At 41.6% G+C, this 14694-nt stretch overlaps 1 protein-coding gene across 6 annotated transcripts in view; it reads left to right on the forward strand.

The window, feature by feature from the left end:
• The window catches only part of PPP6R3 (protein phosphatase 6 regulatory subunit 3), a 42119-nt gene extending 29817 nt beyond the window's left edge, over positions 1-12302 (forward strand). The window contains exons 11-26 of one of the 6 annotated variants that reach the window (XM_072118517.1): positions 4-156; positions 862-1008; positions 1102-1166; positions 1558-1673; positions 2186-2271; positions 2687-2773; positions 3939-4036; positions 6053-6107; positions 7002-7132; positions 7631-7752; positions 8562-8715; positions 8955-9052; positions 9248-9392; positions 11125-11142; positions 11459-11578; positions 12030-12302. In XM_072118517.1, the coding sequence (XP_071974618.1) occupies positions 4-156; positions 862-1008; positions 1102-1166; positions 1558-1673; positions 2186-2271; positions 2687-2773; positions 3939-4036; positions 6053-6107; positions 7002-7132; positions 7631-7752; positions 8562-8715; positions 8955-9052; positions 9248-9392; positions 11125-11142; positions 11459-11578; positions 12030-12081 (1647 nt within the window). In that variant the 3' untranslated portion in view covers positions 12082-12302. The remainder of the gene's footprint in view (positions 1-3; positions 157-861; positions 1009-1101; positions 1167-1557; positions 1674-2185; positions 2272-2686; positions 2774-3938; positions 4037-6052; positions 6108-7001; positions 7133-7630; positions 7753-8561; positions 8716-8954; positions 9053-9247; positions 9393-11124; positions 11143-11458; positions 11579-12029) is intronic. The other 5 variants (XM_072118519.1, XM_072118520.1, XM_072118518.1 and 2 more) reach the window with 5 other exon arrangements.
• The last annotated feature ends 2392 nt before the right edge of the window (positions 12303-14694 follow it).

Consider the following 14694-nt stretch of genomic DNA (forward strand, 5'->3'; position numbering starts at 1 on the left):
TAGACGGACGTGATGAAGACAACATGGGGAGTATTAGATCCGCCTGTAGGAAACACCCGATTACACGTCATCAGACTTATAGCCAGTCTACTACAGACCAATACACGTAGCATCAATATGGATCTCATCGAGCTGAACACTATAGGCGTCATTTTGGTAAGTTGTAATTGGTTTTTATAGAGGCTGTCCAGAGGTTTAAAAACACGGCTGCTTTATTTTAAAGGGTTTTCCTCTCCTTACCGTCGGTAGTGTTTAGAAATGAAGCTTAGTTGCAAGGCCGGCCATGGTCAGGGGTGGCGTTGTTTTTGGGTGAAAGCAGCTGCATTTTTCATCCTCGAGACAACGCTATTAGAGCCAGAGTCACTCTTTGCAGTTGCTTTCATGAAGCTCCTGAAACTTCTGTGCAGAGTGTAATATGTAGTGTAATATGTAGTGTAATATGTAGTGTAATATGTAGTGTAATATGTAGTGTAATATGTAGTGTAATATGTAGTGTAATATGTAGTGTAATATGTAGTGTAATATGTAGTGTAATATGTAGTGTAATATGTAGTGTAATATGTAGTGTAATATGTAGTGTAATATGTAGTGTAATATGTAGTGTAAGAGAGGGGAGGGATAAGCAACACTCGCCCCTCCTCTTCTCCATTGTGCAGCTGTATGTTCACTCGAACATAGGTGGTGTGAATGTACCCTAATTCGTATCTTCTGTATTATTGGATGACCAATTGGACAGTACCTTCCAAAAGTTACCTACACCATAGACAGCAAGTATAATCTATCACGGTGTTACAGGAACACCCCACTACCGTTAGTTTTATGTATTCTTATGTAAATTCTTGTTTGTTTTTTCTCGTTTAGGATATGTTTTTCAAATACACGTGGAACAATTTTCTTCACACGCAAGTAGAAATCTGCATCGCCCTGATTCTCGCCAGTCCTTGTGAGAATACAGAAAGCACGAATAGCGAGCAGAACGCTGTAGGAGAACACATCTTATTAAAACATGTAGGTTTCCTCCGCCTCACTATTCACATTGTGTGCAATTAGAATGGATTAATGGCCCCAACAATGTCATCATGTCTTATGATTCTTTTGCAGCTCTTTCTGAAATGCCACTTAATAGACAGAATACTTGAAGCATGGGCCTTGAATGAAAAGCGACAGTAAGTACTTTAATTTAGAATAATTCCACTCATGTCATGTCTGCCTGTTCCCCATCATTGGGGGCCATGTATGAAGACCATAAATGTGGACGCAAAGTAAAATGTTCTAGCAGATTCAAGGTATTGTTGCCACTTTATTCCGGAAGCATTATTTTCCTGCTTCTATCTGCATCTTATGGTTGCCAAAATAAAAATGGAACTTGTCAATTTAAATCTGTTCCATAGTTCACCTTTTGGAGGCGTACTAGACTTTATTTTGCTTGTCTTTTTATATATATCTTACTACTATGTAACAGTTTGCTGTTCTATGTTAAAAAAAAAAAAAATCCCATATTTTTTCTTAAATGTGAAGCTGTCTGTGTATAATACATGCTGTTATTTTCTGCTGTAGGTCAGAAGGAGGACAGCGGTACGGATACATGGGACACTTGACAAGAATTGCAAATTGTATAGTCCACAGTATTGAAAAGGGGCCAAACAATACACTAGCACATCAACTAATTAAAGGTACTTGGTCTTTGTTTTTATAGATGAACCTGGATATCCAGTATGCGAATTCGGCCCTGGCGTCAGTTGAGGATTGCCAGGCTGGAGCAGACAGTCTGGCACCAACCACTTGACATTAGAGCAGTTAATTGGCTTATTAGGTGATTAATATCAGAGTTCAAAAAGCCCCGTGAGATGGAAGGAGAGGTGAAGGGTGAGTGGCCATAGCACATATCAGGGCAGGAATAGGACCTGCTCTATCGCTTGCGGAGCGGCCGCCCGGCTGTGGCACAGTGCCCATGCACAATTCTCGTCTATCGTGGCTGTGAGTTAGCTACTGTATTTGTGGCTAGCTAACGGCCGCTACTTGTGGTTCTTTAAAGGTGCCTTTCACATATGTGAAATTATTAACTTGCCTATAAGACAGGTCCTCGGTGTGAGATCAGTGCAGATGCCTCATGGAAGGCAGAGACTGCGGTCCTCCGCTGCAATTCTCCAGAACAAATGCTTCATCTTCTTCTTCTTCTTTGCAGAACTGCCAACTGAAGCTCAGGAAAAATGGGAGTCTTTCTGCACGAGTTCCTTAGGAGAAACAAACAAAAGGAACACAGTAGATCTAGTAGGTTTTTGCACTTTTTACATTTTCTTTTTGTTTGTAGGTTTTTCTGAAATAATAATTTTGATAATATGACCCTAAATAATCTTCTCTTCCCTGTATACAGAGAACAGAGGCTGAACTCCAGCTCTGTTCTGTGTAGTGGTCAGTAAAAGGTACTGCAGCTCCATTCTTATACAGTTGAATGGGAGCTGAGCTTCAGTCCTTGATGCCAGCCACTAAACTGGATCCTAAATAAGCATATACAAGGCACACAAGCCAGATAACTACTAAAGATAATTCAAGTCCTTAAATACACATTGTGGAGCAGTCCTCTGCTCAGAGGCATTTTTTTCTGGGATGGAGAGCAGAACAAGACATTCATGAACTCAAAACTACAGGTGAGCCCCCATGTGTGACTACAACTTTGTCTTCTCAGGTGACAACGCGGCACATCCACTCCTCCAGTGATGATGAAATAGAGTTCAAAGATCCAGGATTCTCACAGGATTCTTCCATACAGCAGGTTAGGACAGATGTCATGTTCTGTGATGTGTTAGACTGCTGTACACTTTACATGCTCCAGATACACAACAAGGGGAGGGAGCTTGTATCTCTCAGCTCTGTTGGCTCCAGTAGGGCTGAAAACATCACTAAAGTCACACCAGTCTTTCTTGAACGTGGTTACTGGTATCTAAATTTAATTTAGGGTCTTCCACTTTCAGCAAAACATTGATACAATTTTCCAATATACTTTCTATATCTTTTCCACAGTTTTCCAGATCTCTGCTTGCCGTCATTCCGTTTCCCTATAAACACCAGTCCCTGGTTATGTGATGTCACACAGAACAAAGCTCAAATTACTCAAATTGTGCTATAAGGAGACAACCTAACGAGCTGTGCACGTGTGACATCACATGACCAGCAACCGGTGTTTATAGGGAAACGGAATGACGGCAAGCAGATATCTGGAAAACTGTGTAAAAGATACAGAAAGTATATTGGAAAACAAACTTTTCATTACACACACATTACACAAATTATTTGCTAAAAGTGGACAAACCCTTTAACAATGCCAAAATATTTTGGATAATGAGGCCTTCCCTTATTTGGCTACATTTCTGTTCTTTTATTCTTGCAAATCACTAGATGTTCAAACTTTTCCCCCTATTTAATTGGCATTATTTTGGGAATACAAAAGCAGATGTATTGTAAATCTTTCATTTGCGTATACACACATGCACATGCGCATACGGGGGGAAATTTACCATAAGATAGCGGCCTTAACAGATGGATCAAGAAGCCTAGGCTGGCGGGCAAAACTATGCCAGCTCCCACTGCGCAATGATTGTGATTAAATCCCTTTTTCTACACCAGAAACCAGCGCAGAAGCAGTGATAAATCTCCCCCAGTATGTGGGAGTTCTAGAAATCCCATCTATGTTGCTGTGAATAAATGAGGGTCTTGCTGCTTGCAGTTTCCCAGCGTTTAACCTGTAATGATTATACAGTTACTATGGTATATAGTTGTGCTTATTGTTCCATAAGCTATTGGGACACAGCAGGACACCCAGTGAGCCTCTTAGCCATTGCCCACAGCATCACATTGATTCTCCAATCTAATGAACAGCTTGTTTCAGGAGCAGTCTAGAATATATGTTATACCACTGTCGTTGGTCCTGGGTTTGCCAGGCCTTTTCTGATTATCAGATGCAACAAATGACGTCCAATTTTATTGACCAGTTTGGCTTCAATGATGAGAAGTTTGCCGACCAAGATGACATTGGGAAGTGAGTATGACTCTGTGTCGTGATTTTATTTAACATCTGGCTTTGGGGAGGGGGTCTGGTGATTCTTGCTTTTGCACCGGTTTCTCAGCTTGCATCAGAATCACAATTACTAATCCACGTGTGGTAAATTGATTTGGGTGATTTGGGGGTTTTGGGTTTCCTAGCTTAACGCTGCTAAAAAGCTGCATAGCTGTTAACCATACTAATGGCTGTGTCCTCCTTCGTGCCACCTCTTCCTTCACTGCCATTGGATTCTGTGATTGGGTAGATGGTGGAGGGTATTGCACAAATCTCTTTTAAAGCATTCACATTACTGGTGCAGGTATGGGGTTATATTAAAATTGAGTAAAAAAAAAATTTTCTTAACATGCAAGTATAAAGTTTGTTCCATTAATTTAACCCAACACTTTGCGGATCATTCTTAAGAATTTGCTACTCCAGCTGTGACCTTTATTATTCTGGTACCATTAAAATCCATTATGATAAACCAGGGACACTTGCTCATACAGGCACCGTGACACTGGTCATCTTTTTATATTTGTTGTCCATGGACTGCATCATTCTAAAATCACCTAATAAAATTATGCTAAGGAGCCAAAAGGGCTTTGGGGGTTGTTACCAGAGGCCCTCCGTGCAATATCTTCACAGGCTGTTACACTGTGCTGGAGCACTTTGTGGGGAGAGTACTGAGGAAGCAAAGGAGGAGACCGTCTAACAGTGAGGGTATAGTGGCACTCGGGTAACAACCTTCAAATCTCGTAAGCATAACTTTAAAAGTTTGATTTTAGAAGTCAGGAGGCCATGGTTAAAAAAAAAAAATATAATAAGATTACCACACCAGTGTTATGTATTGTCCCTGGAGCTCTGTGTAATCATAGGTCACACTGCTGTGCTCTGTGCTCTCTGCAATCACTCATAGCTCCAGCCACAGTAAGTGCCACTGGTTTATCATGATGGATTTTGATGATGATGTATTTTAAACCCTTACAAACGTGCACCGTAGTAGTATGGCGCACGTCGGGAGCAGGAGGATGGAGAGGGTTTAAAGGGTGAGACCTCTCCGTACCAGGTGGGTGTTTGCTGCATATGACAGCAAACACCCACCAGCAATGCTGGCGGTTGATGCTGGCACCAATCGTGGCTGTTAACCATGTAAAGGCATATGGCAAGCTGCTGGAGACATCCCGGGGGCCATACTGGATTTAATCCTGTCCCCTGTGAGGTCATCAGGGGCGGTGGGCGCATTGCTTTCTATGATAGCCGGGAGTCTATACTAAACTCCTGTGCCTGTCATTGGGTGATCAGACACCCAAGGGTTAAAGTACCCTTGAAGGTCTAAAAGAACTGATATAAATGTGTTAATCACTGCATCACTATATGCCAAAACTATCAAAACAAAAAAGTTATTCCCGGAGTTGAACCCTGTTACAGAAAATAGCACCAAAATTTTGGAAATTGCCACGCTTTCACCATTTCGAATATTGGATACAATTTCTGGAAAGTACAGTGACCTCATTGTCCATATAACAGACACCCAAAACCTCAGCCAATCAGTGACTTCCATTCACTTCTCTCGGGAATTAGCCCTACGTAGCCTTACAATGGAGACCGTTAAACGCAATGTGAACCTGGCCCAAGTCTGTTGGACCAGAGTCTCTTCCGGCCATTAGTCTTTTTCTGCATTGAACACGCCTGGTTAGTAATTCACATCCCGGAAGCTTTGGGGACTGTTCATCTGTACAGGACCAGCAGAGGTACAGCTTTTTAGCTTGGGGCAGAATCACTGAATACATTTTTTCCTGTGTCCTACAACTAAATGTGCAATCAGCAGTGACACAATGGAAGTCTATAGTTTCAGTCCTCTGGGTGCAGGATGTGGGGGTATAGGATAGTCAGTGTCGCCCCATGTAAGGTTTGATGTTGGTAGCTCAGGTGCTGCAGATATTGAGGCTACAATGACTCCTCTCTGCAGTGTTTTATTTGCTTGGTTGCGCATACAACTCTTTTCTATTCCAGTGTCTCATTTGATCGCGTCTCGGACATTAACTTCTCTCTCAACGCAAATGAAAGCGTAAGTATGATTTGGCTTATTAAACTTTTGTACCTTGTACTTATCATAAGGTCAGAGTTGAAGGCAACTCTGAAGTGTTAAGAGATTTGTGGCTGCTGTTCTGCTAGATGTGGTCACTGGTCTGAATGCAGCAGTAAGTGCTCATGATCAGTGGAGAGAAGCAAGACTGGTTTTATCCCAAGGTTTTACCCTGGGATTTCCCAAGCCAAGAATATTGATAATGTGCTGATAGATCAGCTATAACCTGTTCTATCATTTTAGCCCAGGAGACAATATTAAAAAGAATTCAGTGTTTTACGTCCACAGATTGTATCTCTGACATACTGAAGGCGAACAGAATCCCTTAAACTGCAGATCCTACCTTATTCAATTATAAAGTGGACCCCTGTATTTTTCTCATGCTGAAGGCTAATGCTATGAAGTCAGGCTGGCACATCCTCTCCTCCTAAATTGTTCAACCATGCACATAGAGCTCTCCCTCTGCATGGCAGAGACCGGGCTGTGTTTAACACTCTGGTCTGCTGCAGGGGTTACTCTATCCTGCACAGGGAAAGCTCCCTTTACATGGGGGACATGCAGAGACCGGGCTGTGTGTAACACTCTGGTCTGCTGCAGAGGTTACTCTGACTCGCCTCATAGCATTCAGTGCAGATAAAATACAGGGCTTCGTTTTACCATTTACAGGAGACACAGACTCCTCTCCACATCCTCATGCATCACAGGTCACAACAATAAGGTAGGGCCTGCAGTTTCAGGAGACTAGATGTGGGTGACCGGTTCTCTTTAAACTGGTCATATTTTGTAAAGTGAGCAATATCCACCACTTTTCAGATCGGCGTAGTGTGTGGTCACTTATAAAAGACAGAATATTAATTTTTCTTTCCCCACAATCAGGCAAACATCGCCTTGTTTGAGGCTTGCTGCAAGGAAAGAATACAGCAATTTGATGATGGAGGATCTGACGAGGAAGATATCTGGGAGGAGAAAAACCTCGCCTTCCCCCAAGATACACAAAGAAGATCTAGGTAAGCAACGTAACGCAAACACAGATACATTGCATGGCAAGTCTGGTCTGAGTCACTGCAGGGATTCCTGATATAGATCTGACTTGTCCCATGTTCATTTGTTATAATATCATGCGAGATGAGGTTGGAAAAGGTCAGTCAAGTCCAAACTAAGAATTGTAAGGTGTGGGTGCATAGGGAGGCCAAAAAAAGGCATAAACTAGGGAATGCATGAAGCATCTATAGTGTCTGGGGCCTGCCTTAAATGGTGCCATAGGCATACAGTTACCTGATTTGGGGCAAAACGGCCTCTAGCTCGCAGAAATTATCTTCATACTTTAATGCAACATCGTGATCGTTAAAAATATCCAGTTTGGCAAACTTACAGCTCTGTGCAAGTCTATTCTAGAGCCATCTCCCACAATGTGTGCTGCACGAGAATAAAGTCTCCCTGTGGCTTTGTAGCAGTAGTTTGAACATGAAGCCTGAAATCTCACACTATGTACATTGTTCATATAGCTCAGGAAGCACAGACAGCGAAGAGAGCACAGATTCTGAGGAGGAAGACTCCGCCAAACAGGGAATATTTGAATCGAGCACAGCCAACCCGGAGGACAAGATGGAGGTTGATGCCAATGAAGGTAAGTGCATGAGTTATGTGACATTACACTTTATCAGGGTGTTCTGAACGCAGGATTGGCACCGATTCAGAGCTATAAAACACCACTGCCACTTTTAACCTCTTATGTACATATACAGGTGAATCATGGTGCCCTAAGATACCATAATAGAACTTTCTTTTAAGCCCTTAGATGCCATGGTCGGTAGTAATGGAAAAAAGCGCTACCACCAACACCCCTAAGTTTTCCCCAGTTAATAGACTGGCCGTCAATATATATAGTCATCATAGGCATAATGCACTGTAGTACATTCAGTATATTGAATATATGATCCACAGGATTTAAGGGACTTGGAGAATTTGCTGAACTTCGGTCGATGCTATTGGGTGGGGGACAGTAAAAGTAGTTTATTTTCTGTCAATATCTAATTGCTTGAAAGTGGTTTTCCCACAAGCTAAAGTTAGGCCTTAGAAAGGGTCGAACTTGCTGATTAGTGGGTCTCAGTGCTAAGACCCCTTTAAATTAAAGAACTAATTCTGACCTCTTTCGTCCAGTGATCTGCCCCACTTACCATTTGCCTCTAATGCTATACAAAAGCTCAGGGGGGGATGTTGTATAGCTGGAAAGCCCCTTGCTGTCACAGCCCTTGTTTGTTTGCAATAATGATGGGTGTCAGTGGTCCTTGCTGTATAAAACAGTGGGCACCCATCTGGTATGAAGAATGCTCATTGTTAGGGTGCTAAGCATAGCTAATAACCTTAGATCCCCCTTGATGCTTTTTAAATTCTGATTATTATTATTATTGTTATTTCTGTTTGTCTCCTTTTTAGCAAGTAACTGGCCGGCAAACTTTGATATACCAATGGAAACGGCACATGTAGCCGGCCTGGATTCAGTGGGATCTGATGTATGGAGCACAGAAGAGCCGCTGTCAGCTAAAGAAACTGGCTGGGCCTCATTCACAGACTTCTCCGCATCCATTGGGTCAGTTGAGAAAAGTTGAGATCTAGTTTTGATTCTTTAAATCCTGAATCTTCCTAAACTCACATTTTCTAATGTATACAAAGGGGGACACATGTTTGTAATTTTGTACAGATTGGATCTTATTGAATGGGAGCTGACGTATTCTTCTTGTGGTTGCAAAGGATTGGCAAAGAAATGGCAAATATGATGGTGCCCATTATATTTACAGTACATAAATGTATACATATATTATCTTACAGTGCAAAGGACAATGCAAGAAGTAACTCCCCTGTGGAAATGGAAACCAGTACAGAACCCATGGATCCCCTGAGTGTGAATGCATCTGCACAGACTGAAAGTAAATAAAGATACAAGGAAATGTTGTGTAGTGGTGGGGTCTTCATTTTCATAAACTCTGCATAATTGATTGTAGAGCCCAAAAAATCTTGTACAGTAGACTATAATTCCCATGTCTTGGCCAATTTAATGTGTAGTTGGTTAAATGCTTTGTAGAAGGTGGTCAAAACCGTTTTTCCCCCCTCCCGTCTAATAGTTACTGTGGCGATGGACGCCAGCTCTGATGGGGAAGAGGAAGTGGAGAATACGGATCAGATGACAGAAACTGTGATGAATGGCAGCATGAAGGAAACCCTCAGCCTTACCGTTGATGCGAAAACGGAGACTGCGGTTTTTAAAAGGTAAGTGTGACTGCGCAGTTATTGTGCTGGGCAGCCTGACGCGGTCAGTAATGGGTGAGGGAGCGTTCCTGTATCCTCCCATCTCACCAGGAGCTGAGTGTCCACTCCACAAATTGGAACCCTAATAGGACCAACTTAATCTCGGTTACAGAACACAATAGACCTCAGCTGGGGCCATGTTTTTGTGTTTAGCTAACAGTTTTACATTGGTCTGCATGAGGCCTTAAGGTTATATATTTTAAATTTTTGCATAAATTTTATAGGCAAGTACCCCCACCCAGACTGTTTCCAGAAAAGTTTGTCACCCCCTCTCCCTCTCATGGTCTAACTGGTGAAGTCTGTATCCAATGTTTTTAGACTGCAGGAGAGTCCACAATAATTCATGGATAAATCAAATGAAACCTCCTACTAGATAAACCTAATCAGACCACGAAAAGCCTAGTGTGCAGGCCTTGCTTGGTTTTTTGTTTTTTTTTTTAAATTCCTTCGCAGAGATTCAGCTGTATGTTTACGCTATGCACCAGATGTATAGTATACGCAAGACTGAACAAAATTGGGTTTAAAGGAAACCTACTACTTGAAGTGGTAGGTGTAAGATGCATATACCGAGCACCAGCTCAGGGTGAGCTGGTGCCGGTGCTTACTTTCGTTAGTGTCCTAAACCGCTGTATCGCGGTTTAAACACTTTTTATTCTTTACAGCCGAAGGAGCTTCGGCGCACCATGCCGCCCTTACATAGGAAGTGAAGGAGAGCCGGTGACGTCACGCGCGCTTGGTGCTCCGAAGCTCCTAAATAATAAAGTGTTTAAACTGCAATACATTGGTTTAGGACACTAATGAAAGTAAGAACCGGCACTAGCTCACCCTGAGCTGGTGCTCGGTATATGCACCTTACACCTACCACTTCAAGTCAAAGCTCATGCATTGATTCTACACATTTGGATGGCTTTTATCCGTTTAGAGGGTCATTTTAATATGTGATCACCTGCCCCCACACAATTCAGCTATTTGGGCCAGCGTAAGGCACTGCCCTTTGTAGTGGCCGTGCTGTATAACTGCAGGAGCAGCTCCTGTTCACTTACAGTATTTTTCGGGCTATAAGGCCCACCATCAATAAATGCCTGCTAAAACGTCTGAGTTCATATATAAGGCGCACCTGATTATAAGGATGAATGACCAGCAGGTGGCAGACCTGTGCACAGTTCAAGGCAGCTGTTGTCTGTCAGTACGGTTCATATATAAGGTGCACTGGACTATAAGGCGCACCTTTTGATTTCTGAGAAAATCAAAGGATTTTTGTGCGCCTTATAGTCCGAAAAATACGGTACATACATTTTTGCCCACAAAAAGATTGATCAGCCTTCTGTATACTGCTGCTCGTCAATTGGTCATGCAAACAGGACCCTTGTAATCATGACTCACAACCTGTATCCCCTTTTTACATGCTCTTATCCCTTTTAGTCTTAGGATCAGTAGGGAAGACTCCTCACATACATAGTTGGGCGATCTCCTTGCAGTGATCAGGCCCAGCCTTCTCTCTTGTGTATGGCCAGCTTTATCCTTTCCTCTGATTGGGTCTTTCTGGGTTTGCTATGTCGGCGGCAGGGAATGATGGTTGTGTAGTAATAAGTTGCTCTCTTCCTGCATCGCTCAGCAGCTCTGGTACTATGTAGCATTGTGTTTATGCCTGCTTCTCCTCCTTTCCCTCTCCACTGCGCACTATTGGCTTCAGAGTGCTGAAATCCTATTGGTATGTATCTCTACAGATCCTCACCTTGCAGGTCTTCCATATGTTTCCCTGTATGCCTAAAGCTCCCTAATTTCCACCCCCCCCCCCCCCTTCCTTCATTGCATCTGTGGAATACACTTCATTATGTTGTGACTATTCTTACAATGTGCAGAGAAAGTTCTACTTTTATTTTCTCAATTATTTTATTTTACAATTTTTTTTGTTTTTTCATCAAATCCCTCCTACCATCGGCACCCAGTGCATGAGTGTTCTGTTATGTTACGATATTATCATTCTTGCCGCTTATGTTTCTTCTTCATGTTTCTTCCTTTTGCAGTGAGGAAGGGAAATTGTCTACCTCTAATGACTCGGCCTGTAAATATGTTGTGGAGAACTTCGATTCTGCTATGGAAAATCCTCCAGTTTCACAGCCGAACAGTAGCAGTCCAGAACAGAAGTGAGTAATAGTGGGGTTTTGTTTGTTGTTCAGCCAGTAGACAGGGAGTCCTTGTATCATATTTCTGAATGATGCAAGGACACTTTGCCTCTGCAATGTGTGCAGGCCGTAGGATCAATTCAACACAGGTTCGTCAGCAGTCGGCCTAAGTTGTCGTCTATCAAGTCAACTTGTATAACTACGAGTCCTGGCACAAGACTTATCTCCTATCCTATGGATATTAGTCCCAAATGCAAAAAAAACAACTAATTTTCAGAGTTGATTGCATTTGTTTGCAAAGTTTTCTTATTCCTTCAATGGAAAACTATTTGCATAGTCCTATTACAGGCATTGGGGGAAAAAACCCTATTACATGTACAAAGCCTTTTAACTCGTGTTTATAGTTTTATTTTTGGTAGTTTCTAACTCTCAATCTTTATGTATTTTTCTTCTCCCCTTTCACCATCTCCAGAACACCCGAGCAGATCTCGTCTGACGGAGCGTCCAGCAACGGCCCAGTATGATGTGTGATCCCCTAGTGTTTTAGCTGAAGATTGCAGACTGCTACCTTTTTGGGGGGGGGGGGGGATTTCAAGTGGAGTTACTTGAGGATTTTGTCAGGAGCCTGTCGACGCCAGTCACTGCTGCACTAACTTTGCAAGGGATCAGGACCAGCAACTTTTTTTTTTTTTTTCCTTTTACTTAGATTTTAAGGTGTTGTACAGACTTGAAAGTGTAAAAACAAACAAATGCACATTGAGAACTAAGACTTTTGTGTAATGTTTATATTGTATCGTATTCTCAACGGAAACCCGGTGCCCTCGGCCACCAGAGCTCACCACTTCTTCAGTAATAGTGATACTATGGTTAAAATGGTTGTAAAAATAGTTTTTTATAAAGCGTATAACACACAGGTATAATGTATTGGAGAGCAGAACTATTTGACAATTAGTGTGACCAAAGTATTTACCAGTTCATGCATTATACATCTTTGTACAATAGTCACAATTTTTTGTTATGTTTTTTTTTTTTTCTTTCCGACAGAACGATTCTTTGATATATATATATATACATCCAACTTCCTGTAAATGTTCTCAATGTATTTTTTAGGTTTTACCAAAAGCCATTTTTCAGAAATCCATCTTTTCGTTCCAGTGTGTTCTTTGTTCTATCAGCAAGTTTATCATATTTTTTTTGTTTTGTTTTTAAGAAAAAAAAAATTCTGTTCAAATCAAATGTCTATTGGTAGAGATTTAAGTATTTATTACTACAGTTCTGACAGATTGATGTAAAGCCATACGCTATGTATCCTTCAGGTGGAAAAAAACAGAAGATTTTTTTTTTTTCCCAGCCTGGAGACTTTTTTTTTTTAGTTTTTATGCACATTTTAATTATTTTTTTTTCCGCCATTTTATAAATTAGTAATTTGTTTTTATTATTATACAGATCAGAGTTCAATTTGCATGTCATCTGTTTGTGCCGATCTGTGAATTATTTTTATATACAAGTCCGAAACCAGTTTTATTTTAGTTTTTTTTAATTTTGTCTGAGACTGGTTTGTACATAGGTAGTGATTATGAAAGCTAATTCTATGTAATTTATAATGTTTCTATATTACCGTCAACTCCCAGTCCTCCTCCTTGAAGCAGGAAAGAACTCGAGCAATGTCACATTGTCTGTCTGATACAAGGGTCGTCCTCCACCTCTTGCACACAACTTTTTTTTTTTATTATTACTTTGTAGATGTAAATCTGTTTAATTTCATGACTAGATTCTTATGGGTTGTGAGACTTCTCCTAGGCCGCTGTTTTAAAAAGACAAATTTAACTCTAGACCAACATTTTTTTATTTTTAGGCGTAGTCTCCCATGCAACGTGCCTAAGCATTACATTGCATACTACAATAAAAGGAAAATATAGGGGGTTTTTTTGTTTGTTTCCTTTTACCTCATTTAAGATTTAATTTTGGGTTCCATGTTGTAAATTTTTGCCTTTTCATTTTTATTAATCAGTATTCATAAAGTACAAACAATACAGCGCTGCTTTATTCTGGATGTCTGTTTCTGAATGCGGTTTCTAAAAGGGGTTGTTTAGGAATTGCTTCTAATTTCCTATGTGCAGGATCGCGCCATGCACCTTTTTAGTGGGGGGAGTGCACTTCCTGTCCGATCATGGACAGTTAGACAATAATAAGGTCCTGGCAGGGTGATTGCTCATGGACAGAGAAGATTGCATGACCCACACATGTTTGGTTGGATGAGGTAAGACGTGAGGCGTCACTTCACATATGAATAAAGTGGAGCAGAACTATTAATAGATGTATATTGTGAAATTATCTAATATCCTGCTGCCCCGTACACGTTACAAAAAACATGAGGAAAAGTGCCGCCTCTATCTACTTTTATATCTATTGTAGTTCCTATAGAATTGGAGCGCTCTATTATTCCTCCTGGATACATAGGCCATTCCCTTTGTTAATGTAGCATGTTCTTGCTGACCGCTAGGAATCTATCTGATGAGGTAAGCCAGTGCAGTCAAGTGTTCCTGAAGTAGTTTTGACTTATCCATCACCTCCTCCTGCAAAGTCCTTTCAATAGATGTCGTTTACAGAACCATTGGACTATACTTTTTGGCTTTGGTCTGCATATTGGACTCTGGTTTGGTTCTAGTGGATTCTACTGAAACGCATGCAGTCAGGATCAAGCTGATTTGTATCGATTTTACATGTGCTCATTCCTGACAATGTGTTTTGTGGGGAAAAAAGGATTTGATTGGGGTAAGCCCCTCCCATAATTCAAACGCTATGTGTGATCTGGCTGCACAAATAGTGGGCGGATCACGACCTTCATAGAGGTCATGGTGTGGTAGGCACAAGCAATCTCTCCTGCCCCCGGCTGTATGCGCCCGCCCAGGTTAGGGTAGATTCGTGTACATGAGGCCTAAACTGGTTTCTCTGGAATGATGACTAGAGGAGGAATTGCACATGGCACTAGTAAGGGTCCATGCCCCCGGCCAGTTGTCAGCAGCCCTGAGCGGCCAGGTCACGGTGCCTATAATGGTCGTGTGTATGAGGCCTAAGGGATGCAGAGAGCTGGATTTGGTGCACATGCATGCATCCGTTTCTGCTTCATCTCCTGT

Source organism: Engystomops pustulosus, chromosome 7, assembly GCF_040894005.1.
Source record: "Engystomops pustulosus chromosome 7, aEngPut4.maternal, whole genome shotgun sequence".
Lineage (NCBI taxonomy): Eukaryota > Metazoa > Chordata > Amphibia > Anura > Leptodactylidae > Engystomops > Engystomops pustulosus.